The sequence below is a fragment of the Nyctibius grandis genome, chromosome 1 (genome assembly GCF_013368605.1).
Source record: "Nyctibius grandis isolate bNycGra1 chromosome 1, bNycGra1.pri, whole genome shotgun sequence".
In the NCBI taxonomy this organism is placed as follows: domain Eukaryota; kingdom Metazoa; phylum Chordata; class Aves; order Nyctibiiformes; family Nyctibiidae; genus Nyctibius; species Nyctibius grandis.
Window position 1 is genome coordinate 66,084,759 of NC_090658.1, and position 11,182 is coordinate 66,095,940.

At 42.8% G+C, this 11,182-nt stretch overlaps 1 protein-coding gene across 3 annotated transcripts; it reads left to right on the forward strand.

The window, feature by feature from the left end:
* The first annotated feature begins 710 nt into the window (after positions 1 to 710).
* Positions 711 to 10,707, forward strand: ALDH8A1 (aldehyde dehydrogenase 8 family member A1). 3 transcript variants are annotated; one of them, XM_068411343.1, is made up of 7 exons: positions 711 to 848; positions 4,724 to 4,871; positions 5,257 to 5,412; positions 6,765 to 6,914; positions 7,566 to 7,822; positions 8,671 to 8,832; positions 10,255 to 10,707. In XM_068411343.1, exons 1-7 carry the CDS (start codon positions 711 to 713, stop codon positions 10,705 to 10,707), a joined length of 1,464 nt encoding a protein of 487 aa, XP_068267444.1. The 3 variants fall into 3 exon arrangements, with proteins under 3 accessions (XP_068267444.1, XP_068267460.1, XP_068267452.1); XM_068411359.1 differs by lacking the exon at positions 8,671 to 8,832; XM_068411351.1 differs by lacking the exon at positions 6,765 to 6,914.
* Positions 10,708 to 11,182: the final 475 nt, after the last annotated feature.

Genomic DNA, 11,182 nt, shown 5'->3' on the forward strand with positions numbered 1-11,182 from the left:
TTAAAAACTGACAACATACCACAGAGTGTACCAGGTAGGATCGTGCTTCTTCTTTGAATTGAGGAGCCACTCAGCTGCTTGTATTTTTTGATGTTTGGGGATACTGTCAGAAAAAAGGATAGTTTCTTACACTTAAATCTTTTGTTTTGGCAAAACCATTGTTTTTGGGGTTACAAGGAAAGGTATTGATGATGACAAAGCAGTAAACAGGAGCTGCAGACATGCTAGTCCAAGTGTCTTTTTTGTGTCTACTGACAGTAAGGAGCACGTCCCTGGCTAGGTGTTTGGGTCTTGAATTATTTTGTGTAGTTGTTGCAAAATGTCAGTTGTTGCAAAAATTCTTCAGACTTGAGCTTGAAAAAGTGGTATAGGGAGAAATTTCCCTGTCAAACCATTCTTTTTCTTCCCTTCTTCAGTATTTTATTTCCTATAGACAGAGACGGGCCGTTTTCTAACATCTTAGATGATCATGCCTTCCTGCTTCAACTTCTAGAAAAGAACCAAGTGTCACAGAAACAGTATATATTTTTTTCCTCCTTTCCTGTTTCTGCTGTTGTTGCCAGGGTTTGTTCCCGCTTGAAAGCGTGCGGTGCAGGGAAGACAGAGAGAGAAGGGGAGGAGTTCAGACTGACTGTGCAAATACATACACACCTACTAATCTAAATTAGTACCTCATAGAAAAAAATCACAGGTGAAGCAAGTGGCTAACAATGGCTCACTCAAAGACTCTCTTAGTGCTGGAAAACTTTATAGCTGGTAAATTCGTTCCTTGTTCCTCCTACATAGACTCCTATAATCCGTCCACCGGAGACGTCTATTGCAGGGTGCCAGACAGTGGCAAAGAAGAGGTGAGTACTATCCAAACGTGCAAAGGAGTGCAAATGTTAAATGCACATAACATTAATATTTTGAGTGGGAGAGGCTGTAGGCTAGAGAACAGAAAAACACTGAAGACTTCAATGCTTAAATGAGTAAGTTCTTGATTGTATTGCAAGGCTGTGTAATGTATTGCTGCGGCAGCGAATACTGTTATTTTTTTACATTTTGCTGTGAGAAAGTTACAGGCTGGATCCTAGGCTGGTATAAATCAACAAAGCTTCAGCAACTACAGTGGAGCTCCTTCAGCTCACGTGAGAGATGTCTTGTGCATAAGTTAACAGTAATGCTCAGACTGGCAGTAAGTATAAACAATCTGGAAGAAAGGATCTCTTCTGTGAATAAACTTAGAGGCACTGTATACAACTAAATGTGTTCTTCCTGATTGTCTTGGTGATTTACAGTTGTCAGTTAAAAGGATTTTTGACTTGCTGGCTTTTCCCTGAAGTATGGTAAAAAGCTTCCAGACCCCTCTGGTTTTGACATTAGCAGTTGGATATTAGGTGACGGTGATGAAGTGACTGCGATGAGTGTACGTTTCCTTATAATGTAGTCTGTCCTCTGTGTCACTGTAATGTTTCCTAGTCCTGTGCTCTCTGGTGGGATGAATGTTTCCTGGTACCTTATACATGTTCAGGTTTGGATGGGTGATCTGACATTCATCTGAGGAGCTGCAGTTTCATTGATGCTACTTTATAAGGGCCCTACAAGTGTGTGTCCAACACTGTTTCAGGTTTACTGAAGAGAAATGACTGGAAAAGCTTGGATTAACGCAAAGGGCTTGGAAAATACAAGTAGTGCACGGTATTTTCAAAATTTTTTTTAAAACAAACTGCTACTGTGTGGAGCTCTTCCCTTCACTTGCATTTTAGTCCTGTTGACATCTTTTCTTTTTGCTTCTCCCAGCAGAAACCTTTGCACTGTGATTTCAACTGGGTAAATATTTGCTAGATGCTGATGACCAAGGGTTAGAGAGTAACATGTTGCGTTTCCTAGAATACATCTGTGTAAGTTCATTCCAACACTAATTATGGCTGAAAAGACACCTCTTTGATGTGCAGGTGCAAATCTTCCTGTTCATTCATTTGCAAAATCATTAAAACCAGAGAGATGTGAGAATGCCAGAGCAGCCTAACAAAAATAGGCTGCTGGCCGTTCTGGAGCTATAGTTCAAATATACGTTAAGAGCAATGGCAATTCTCTTTCAGCTTTCTGAGTTAGTGGTTGTGCATAGCAGTGGGAAAACAGTTAAAACACCTGTAAAGTCAGTGAGTGCTTTACTCCTGCGTTTAGACAACTATACAAGGAGGCTGAACTCTGCAGAGCTGGTATCCACTGGTGACTGATGGGAGTATGCTGCAGGAGAAAGTGCAATCACATACTACTGAAAGGGTATCTGGAGATATCAAAATAAGCATCTAGACCCAGGTTCAACAAAGAACTCGGGCTGCTCGTTTCTAGCAAGGCTCAATGTCCTGTTGGATTTTTTTCTTGGTTAATTTTGATGGAGGGTTAGAAGGCGGAGCTGAGACAGACACCAAATCTGTTGCTGACCCTGGAATTTAACACCAGGTCAGCTGCAGTGGCCATTTCAGACAGTTTCTGCCAAAAACATCAAAAGTTTTTTCAGGGATTAATTTGTCCCCTACCTAGATGTCTTAAATTCCAAATAGCAGCACCAAAGCAGGCTGAACAGCTGCCCTGTATCTCCAAAAGACAGGCTGGTGAGGGCTAATTAGTCCTGGCAAATATCTCCTTAAAAAAACCATCTATCTTTCAAGAACCTTGATCCTGTGCATCATGCACTGGGAAAGCGAACATCATGTCCTGAGGGCAGTTTGGGGTATTTTGGTATCAACCTTTTATGATAGCTCTGATTGTGTGTTCTTTCTCTGTCTCTGCCATGTGCAGAAGAGGAAAGCAGAAGGAAGTGTTTCAGACACCCACGTTCATAGTTGAATTCTTATGCACATTTTCTTTATGGCTTGACTTTCTTTGCTGCTTCTTGCTAGTCAAACTAAGTAACTGTTTAACCTTTGTACGCCCTCTTACTTCTGTAAAAATCTCTCCTTTTTTTCCTCTTGCTTTTTTTAGATCGATCTACTGCCACTTCATTCCTTCCTTTGCTGATTTTCTTTTCTGCTGTCTGTGAAAATGCAACATCTTCCTTATTCTAAACCCACTGGAGGGTTAAAAATGCAGATAGCCTTAACTGCACACCAGCCTTCTTTTGGTGCATGCAACACCTGGTGGAAATGGCCACAGAGGAGAGGACAGATGAGAAGCAGCACCACAATGGCACCTAATGACAGGAGGATGGAAGAACAAGTTAATTAGCAAGGGTGGTATGGTTTCACAGAGGGTGAACCTTTTCATCTCAAGAAGCTGCAGTTCCCCTTTCCCAGGCCTGCTTTGGCCCTGCTCCAGCTGTTCGGTGGCTGACAGCGTGCCACCATTGCCACCTGAGCAGTAGGTTGTCGAACTACGGTCGAAAGAGTCTGAGCTTGGCCAGTGACCCGTGTGACCTTGTGTGAGTTGGTTTATTCCCACCCTGGCCTCCATACCAGTACCGTTCTGGCCCTCAAACTCTCGTCCTTATTTTTAGGGAAACTATAAATTTTGGTGTGCATGGGGGAAAAAAAAAAAAAAAAGGATTTCCACCTGCTTGAACTTTTGTGCCCTCATTAGTAAAACATCATTGGAGTGGCTATAAATTATTTTGTGATGGTTTTTGTAACACCTATCACAGTCTGAAGGAACAACTTTGGAACTCAGTTTTGTGGAACTGATGGAAAGGAGTCTTCAGTGACTGCATGGGAACCAGTAGTGCAGCAACATTAGGAGAGGTCAGAATTCTCTGATTAATCTTACATCGGCATCCTCCTAGTTATTGACTTGGGCAGATTTCCAAAAGCTAAAGAAATTTATGAGCAAAAAGGATGGGAAACCAACTAAGGCAGCTTTGGCTAAAAGCCCACCTTGATGCATATGTTAGACTTTGGAAGCAATTAAGAAGTGATACATAGGAAGCAAAAATCGGGAAATAGGGCATTAAATTAAAATAGGGAAGGATGTTGGTAAACATCTTTAGACTGGTAAACAACATTGAGAAGGAACTGCTAATAAATCGATAGATGCAGGTAACTTTCATTTAAGAGCCCAGAGGAAACGATTAATGGAAGAGAATGCTTTTTGGTGAATTTTAATCCTTTGAAGCCTAGTGTGCTTCAGAAAAGTGCTGGTATTCTGCCACTATTCAGAAAGGTCAGGCTGAAGGACCATATTCCTATATGTTATATATATTCCTAGTCCTTGCTTGAACCAACTGGGGGAAAGGGAAGAGGATGTCAAAGGCTAGCAGGGCGTACAGTTTGTTCCTTCCCCAACCCCTTACTTTCACCATTGCCTGGTGTGGCTGAAGTCCCCTGTTGCAAAGACTGTGGATGCTTAGACTGAGGCTGCATTTGCTCTGGGAGATTCTTGCACTTTCCCCCTTGAGAAACAAGGTTCTGCATGGGTTTGGCCAGTGGCACTTGCTGGTGCCAGTTGGCCGGTCCGGCATTTCCTCCAGGCCTGGAGGGTTGCCCCCAAGTTGCTGGAATGTAGAGAAAAGCAAGTTACAGTGAAATAGAGTATCAAGAAAAGAAACTGTCTTGAGTTACAGGATAGTGTCTTGAGAAGATGAAAATGAAGCAGCTATCAATAGCCACAGCTATGAAGAGATGCAGTCTTCCCCAAAATGTGATCTGGATTATAAGCCTCTCAAATATGAGTTCATCTGCTGATTGTTTGGTATTCTTTCTAAGGCCTTCCATTAATATTCACCATCCCTCTTTTGATTTTTTAGGTGGAAGCTGCTGTCAAAGCTGCCAAAGCTGCTTTCCCAGTTTGGTCCTCAAAAAGCCCATTGGAAAGATCTCAGACCCTGAACAAATTAGCAGACCTGATTGAACATGACCTGGAAGCATTTGCACAAGCTGAGTCAAAGGATCAGGGTAAAAACTGGAACTGTTGATCTCAAACGTAGAGTGTCTTGCTGAATATTGAAATGGAGGATAAGGTCCAAATTCTTAGTATGGTGTGAGCTGTTGGTGCAAATTGGAGTTGATGTGCATGAACTTTGCGGAAGTCACTGATATTGGATTCCTGGGTCATTCTTGCTTTTTAGAATTGCTGACATGGACTTCAGTTGTTAGATATTTGGAATGCAATACTACAAGTGAGCTGTTGTTACTGACAATGGTTGCACTGTGCTGGGGGATTACTTGGGCGCAGGACAAAAGACATTTCCCAAAATACATGCAAATCAGCTTTCAGAGCAGAGTTTAAAGCACTGTTTCTGCCCATGATAACACAGCAGTGTGCTTGGTTTTGTTTCAGGAAAAACTATTACGTTTGCTAGAACAGTGGACATCCCTCGGGCCGTGTACAACTTCCGATTCTTTGCCTCTTCCATCCTTCATCACACGACAGAGTGCACCGAGATGGCAACCACGGGCTGCATACATTACACCTCGAGGGCACCTGTAGGAGTTGGTATGGTGTTCCTGAAATGCTGAAAAGCTTGACAGAGTGTCTGCCCTAGCAGTGTCTCAACAAAGAAAGAGGATTTATCAAAAGCATTTATTGTCTCTGGATCATGTGTGAAGCACGACTAGTCTGCTAAAGCATGAGCAACTTTATGTAAAATCAAGTTATGCTACTTCATGGTAAAAAGAATGCTTACGTGCCTTAAAAAGCATCTTGGTAGCTCTCACCCTCGAAATATCTCTTGTGTTTTGTACGTGTGTGTCTGTGTGGTTAAGTAACTGGGAGAGCTGGATCCTCCTCACCTTTGGGGGAGCAGCAGTAGCTTGCAAGGTGACATTTCAGCCTGCGACTGCAATGCCCAGGGGCGTCTGAACCGCTTCTAGCTGGGGAATTGCTGGACTCAGCCACTAGATGCTGCTTATGCTCCAGAAATGGAGTGGCTGTGCTGAGCTGGCGGGGAATGGCGTCACAGTGATGCCATTATTAGGTGTTTTATCTAAATATATATGAATGTTCCACATTCACACTTGAATTATTTAAAAAGTAAAATTGGCTAACCTAGAGGACCTATTTAAAAGTTTTTGTGAGCAGTGGAGAGCATGAGTACTTCTGGTAAAATTACTCTCATAAGGAGGAGTCCCACACTGCATCTGCTCCATCAAACAGCGAGAAATCCTGTGGCTTTTGTGAGCAATCACACCTAACTATTACAGACTCTTTTTCACTATTTCCTATAAATATGTAAAGTGAAAGTATTCCCAAATGCAATTACTCACAAAATTCTTATCATTCAGCAATTTGTGGGAACAGCAGTTTGTACACTGATAAACTTTGGCACTCATAAGTTAGGCTAAAATTTATCAGGAAAATATGCACTGTATGTTATACATGCTCTTTTTTTGTATTGAAATTGGGGAAAAAAAAAACAACTCTAAAGAGCAAGAGAGAGCAAGAGTGATCTGAGCGAGCACACGTTACCTCAACTTTCTGTTTGCTAACACAGAATGTTACCACAGCCCAGCTGACGTACATAGTTTTTTATAGCTAACCTTGCATTAATGTTCCTAGAAAACACTGAAAAGTTGCTGTGAATATAAGATTCTGCCCTGAAGAAGCAGCAAAACTTATCCAGAGAGTTCAGCTGATCACCTTTAGGATCATTTGCACAAATCTTTTAAAATTATCTGCCTCTGAGAAATGTTTCTAGCTGCAAATTTGTTGTAAAATTGTCTGAAAAGAAAAGCCATAGCCAAATTCCCTTCATAGACCTGAACTGGTGTGTAACTGCTTGAGGTTAGAGAATCGAGTTTTGTCTCCCAGCAGACCAAACTTTTGACTTTTGTGGTTTTGCTTTGTAGCTGGTTTAATCAGTCCCTGGAATTTGCCACTGTATTTGTTGACCTGGAAAATAGCTCCTGCCATTGCATGTGGAAATACTGTGGTTGCCAAGCCAAGTGAGATGACATCTGTCACGGCTTGGATGATGTGCAAACTCTTGGAGAAAGCAGGTAAGTGCCATAACATGCTAGGGAGGGGGATGGGGTGGGAATGCTTGCCTGTGCACCATTTTTTTTGTTGCAGAAATCAGAAAGTGCTCAAAGAATTTGGGAAAGAGTGTTTGCTGTAGCTGAATGTTGCACTGGAGAACAAAAAGCTCTCCCTGTCTTCATACTATCCCATCTCCCCACCAGAGCTGTTGCCCAGTTTTTTCCACTATCTTCTCATGGGAAGTCTTCCTGCGCCTCCTTTCCCCCTCCTGCACTCCACTTAAGAGTGTCCTAAGTCTGTGATGCCAGCAGAGGAACCATGAGGGCGTAAGAGAGTGAGAATCAGCTCTCGGTGGCTGTGTCATGGCTGTATCTGGTGCACTATTAAGAAAAACTGGGAGAACTGCTTCTTCCCCGAATGACTGAAAACTGAGTCTCTGATGACGAATGTCAGGCAAGCTTGACTGATCAGTGGCATTGGTTTTATCTTTTAACCGGTGACCCCTGGGATTATTAAATTTCATGCATTTCAGCTGCTACGTAAGTTAAGAGTCAGTCTTTGTCACCCTAGAGCTACTGGTAATTTTTTAACTTCAGAGACAAAACACAGTGAAGTGAAACCAACAGAGCAAGGGAAAGGGTACGATGACTGTGTGCCTTTCTTCCCATCAGGAGTACCCCATGGGGTGGTGAACGTGGTGTTTGGAACAGGCACCAAGGCAGGAGAAGCCCTTGTCTGCCATCCCGACGTGCCTCTGATCTCCTTCACGGGAAGCACGCTGACGGCCCAGCGGATCACGGAGAAAAGTGCTCCACACTGCAAACGGCTTTCGCTGGAACTGGGAGGAAAAAACCCCGCAATCATCTTTGACGATGCCGACTTGACCCAATGCATCCCCACGACCCTGAGGTCCAGCTTTGTCAACCAGGTGCCTCTCACCTCTGTAGCGTGTAAACTCTGTTTGCAGCAGGGAGGTGTGCACGTGTCCGAGAGTGTGTGTGTGTGTGTGCACACGCACGTGCGTGTACCTTTGGATCCAAATCCTAAACTGTCAAGGTCTGCTTCAAGATTCTATGTTGTAGGAAAACGGTAAATAGAAAAATATGAAAAAAATTTCATTATTCCACAAGCAGGGAAACAAAATAATAAAGGGCTCTTCCTAGTACTCTCCATCAGAAAACAGCAAGGTGTCATTATCCCTCTCAAAATAGATATATTCCTTATCCTTCCAGAAAGCAGCTGTTTTAAATCCCACCCTGCAAGGAAGTAGGAAGCTTGCTGATTTGCTGGAATTAAATGAGGAGACTCCCCCCAAAATTCTGTCAATGTTCCTCTTCCCTCATCACCAATGTTCCTCTTCTCCTCTCACCCTCAGGAGAGATCACCAAAGCCATGAAACTATATCAAGGCAAATGTTCAGAAAAATAGCTTGGTATCAGAAAGGGATTATCAGGAAATGAAGACAGAGAAAATTCAGAATTGGAAATCACATTTCTAATGAAAAATGTTGGAGAAGACAACATGTAATCAATGAAAAATCAAATTTATTTGCATTAGTAAATGACTGTACAATCCTGTTATTGCTGTTGTGTCTTTTTCTTCTCTTTTCTTTTTTAATCTGGGAAAAATCCTGCTTTGCAGTGTTGGTGAGTGTAGTTTGCACTCCTGAGGATGCAGGCACACAAGTCTCATTCTGGGACGTGCTTAATACTCGTCAATAGTACAATGTAATGTGAACTGATATTGTTGTTTTTCTTGTTTGTTTCTTTTTGGTAGGGTGAGATCTGTCTCTGTACCTCCAGGATCTTTGTTCAGAGGGGCATATACAGGGAGTTTTTGAAGAGGTTTGTGGCAGAGGCTAAGAAGTGGAAGGTTGGGAACCCCTCAGATCCTACAGTCGACATGGGAGCACTAATAAGTAAAGAACATCTAGAAAAGGTGATGTTACATGGAGTTTACATGATCTCATCTCATCTTTGGAGGGCTATGAAAAGTGATTTCAGAGGTGTATGGAAAAGGCCATGTCCCCTCCGAGATTAGCTCTGAGGGCTGATAGTTCAAAGCCGTTATAAGGTATCTTTTTGATAAGATTTCTGTTGCCTGGGGTCACGTGATTACTCCAGGAAAATCAGCTCCATGGGGAAAATAATTTTAAATTGGAAACAATAATTTTTTTCCCATTTGAAGTGAAATAATTCAAAATGTGTAAATCTAAATCCTGAATTTGTACTAACCAATCTTAGAGTTCAGCAACATTTTCATGGATTTTAATACTGCATTTGCTGAGATCACTTATTTGCCTAATAAGGTAGTTAACAAGGTAAAAGTTTCATTTTTATAACACTCTGGCAAATCCTGGGCACTACAAGACACAGTTTCCTAGGACTGCTTACAGTAATTTGGAATTGCATATGTGTAGAGGAAAGCTGAGATGGTGCATATAGTCTGCTTTAGTGGCTTATGTGAAATGAATTTTTATGGTGTCAGAGCTCAGGAGAGCAGATGCTCACATCCCAAGACTATCTATCTGACACAATCAGCATAAGCAAGAAGCAGACCAAAAACCGCAGAGTGAGAGAGAAAACCAAACCCTTGTCATGCGTCCTGACGCCTCAGCAGGTTCTCCAGGCCTGTTCAGAAGTAGAGTGGCAGAAACACCCACTTCCTGAGGTCCTCGGTCTGTGGCATCACAGTGGACTTCTGAGTCTAACCTACCAAGGTGGTTAAAAGAAGAGAAAGAAGCCCGATGGTGTCTCTGTGGTGTTTCTATGGGGAGAGAAACCAGGCAGAGATCTCAGAACATCAGAAGTAGAACCAGTAGCATGTCCTATTTGTTCAAGGTAGCATATGATAGCAGCAGCCATGGAAACAGCTTTAATTATTTATTGATGAGATTTTCTATAGCATTCATGGCTTCATCATCCTATTGGCGTGTAAGCATTTAACAAGCCTGCCTGTGAGGTAGGAAAATATTACTGATCCCTTCGAGTGGCATGGAACACGTGGCAAACTGCCCAAACTCCTGGAAGAAGGGAGGGAGGCTCTGGGACAACTGATGTTTTCACCGGGGCCCTACCCTTTTGAGAAGACTTAGCAAGAAGGGCCAGTGGTGTTGCCTGCTAGGCTAGTAAGTGTTTGGAGAGAGAGAAAGATTGTTTTACAGCAAGAAATACCCAGCCTCACTTTTACAGAAACATAACAGAAAAGCTAGGGAATTACCTCTGCTGTTAGGAGGGACATAAAGGCAATGCGATCCGGTTGGAGATATTCAGGGGCTCCTGTTGATGTGCCTAAACTGGAGAGGTGGACTCTCAGGATTTCTTGTCCTTTAGCAGTGATGTTTTCCTGATGCTTCCCCAGGTAAGGAGCTATGTGAAGAAAGCCCAGGGTGAAGGAGCCAGAGTCCTCTGTGGAGAGGGAGTGGATTCCTTAGCTCTCCCAACTGGCAACCAGAAAGGCTATTTCATGTTGCCCACAGTTATTGCTGAAGTCAAGGATGAATCTTGTTGCATGCAAGAAGAGATCTTTGGTCCTGTGACATGTGTGGTAGCATTTGATACAGAAGAAGAAGTGATTGAAAGAGCCAATGGTGTGAAATATGGCTTGGCAGCCACTGTGTGGTCCAGCAATGTGGGACGTGTTCATCGGGTGGCACAAAGACTACAGTCTGGATTGGTGTGGACCAACTGCTGGCTTGTTAGAGATCTGAACTTGCCGTTTGGTGGGGTGAAAGCCTCAGGCATAGGAAGGGAGGGAGCAAAAGATTCCTATGAGTTCTTCACTGAGGTCAAAACCATCACAATAAAGCACTGACGTTGTCAATAGAAGTGTTTTAGGGTAAAATAAATGACAGTAATTTACATTACCATAAATGGCTTTCTGGAACACAGGCTGCTATTATGGCCGTCTTTTTCTTGAACTTCTTTACTTTGGTCAAGTAATATCAATGACAGTCATCCCAAATGCTAATTTTGAATTCAGCCTTCCGTGTTAAATGAGCAGGTCAGTGCAGACTCTACAATCAACCCAGCCCAAGCCCCATGACTTGCTTATCTTATGGCTCCTAAAGCTCTTTGAGTATTCCTGTCTCAAAAAATCTCTCCCTCTAAGGCAGGTTGGAAAAAGGATGATATATGACTGTACCTGTGGTTGGGCATTGCTGTGAGGGACAAAGTGACAAGCACGTTGTGAGGCTGACACTGTAATGGGAATCAGCCCATTTCCACTATAAGCAGCGTGTTCCACGTACCAATCCATATTGCACTTCACTGATACTAGACAAGGACGA

Bases quoted from the DNA above. Each gene is read 5' to 3' on its own strand.
- ALDH8A1 (XM_068411343.1), top strand. From the start codon at position 711: ATGGCTCACTCAAAGACTCTCTTAGTGCTGGAAAACTTTATAGCTGGT. The intron at 5,413-6,764 runs GTATGGTGTTCC...TTTGCTTTGTAG, and splicing joins GAGGGCACCTGTAGGAGTTG to CTGGTTTAATCAGTCCCTGG. The intron at 7,823-8,670 runs GTGCCTCTCACC...TCTTTTTGGTAG, and splicing joins GGTCCAGCTTTGTCAACCAG to GGTGAGATCTGTCTCTGTAC.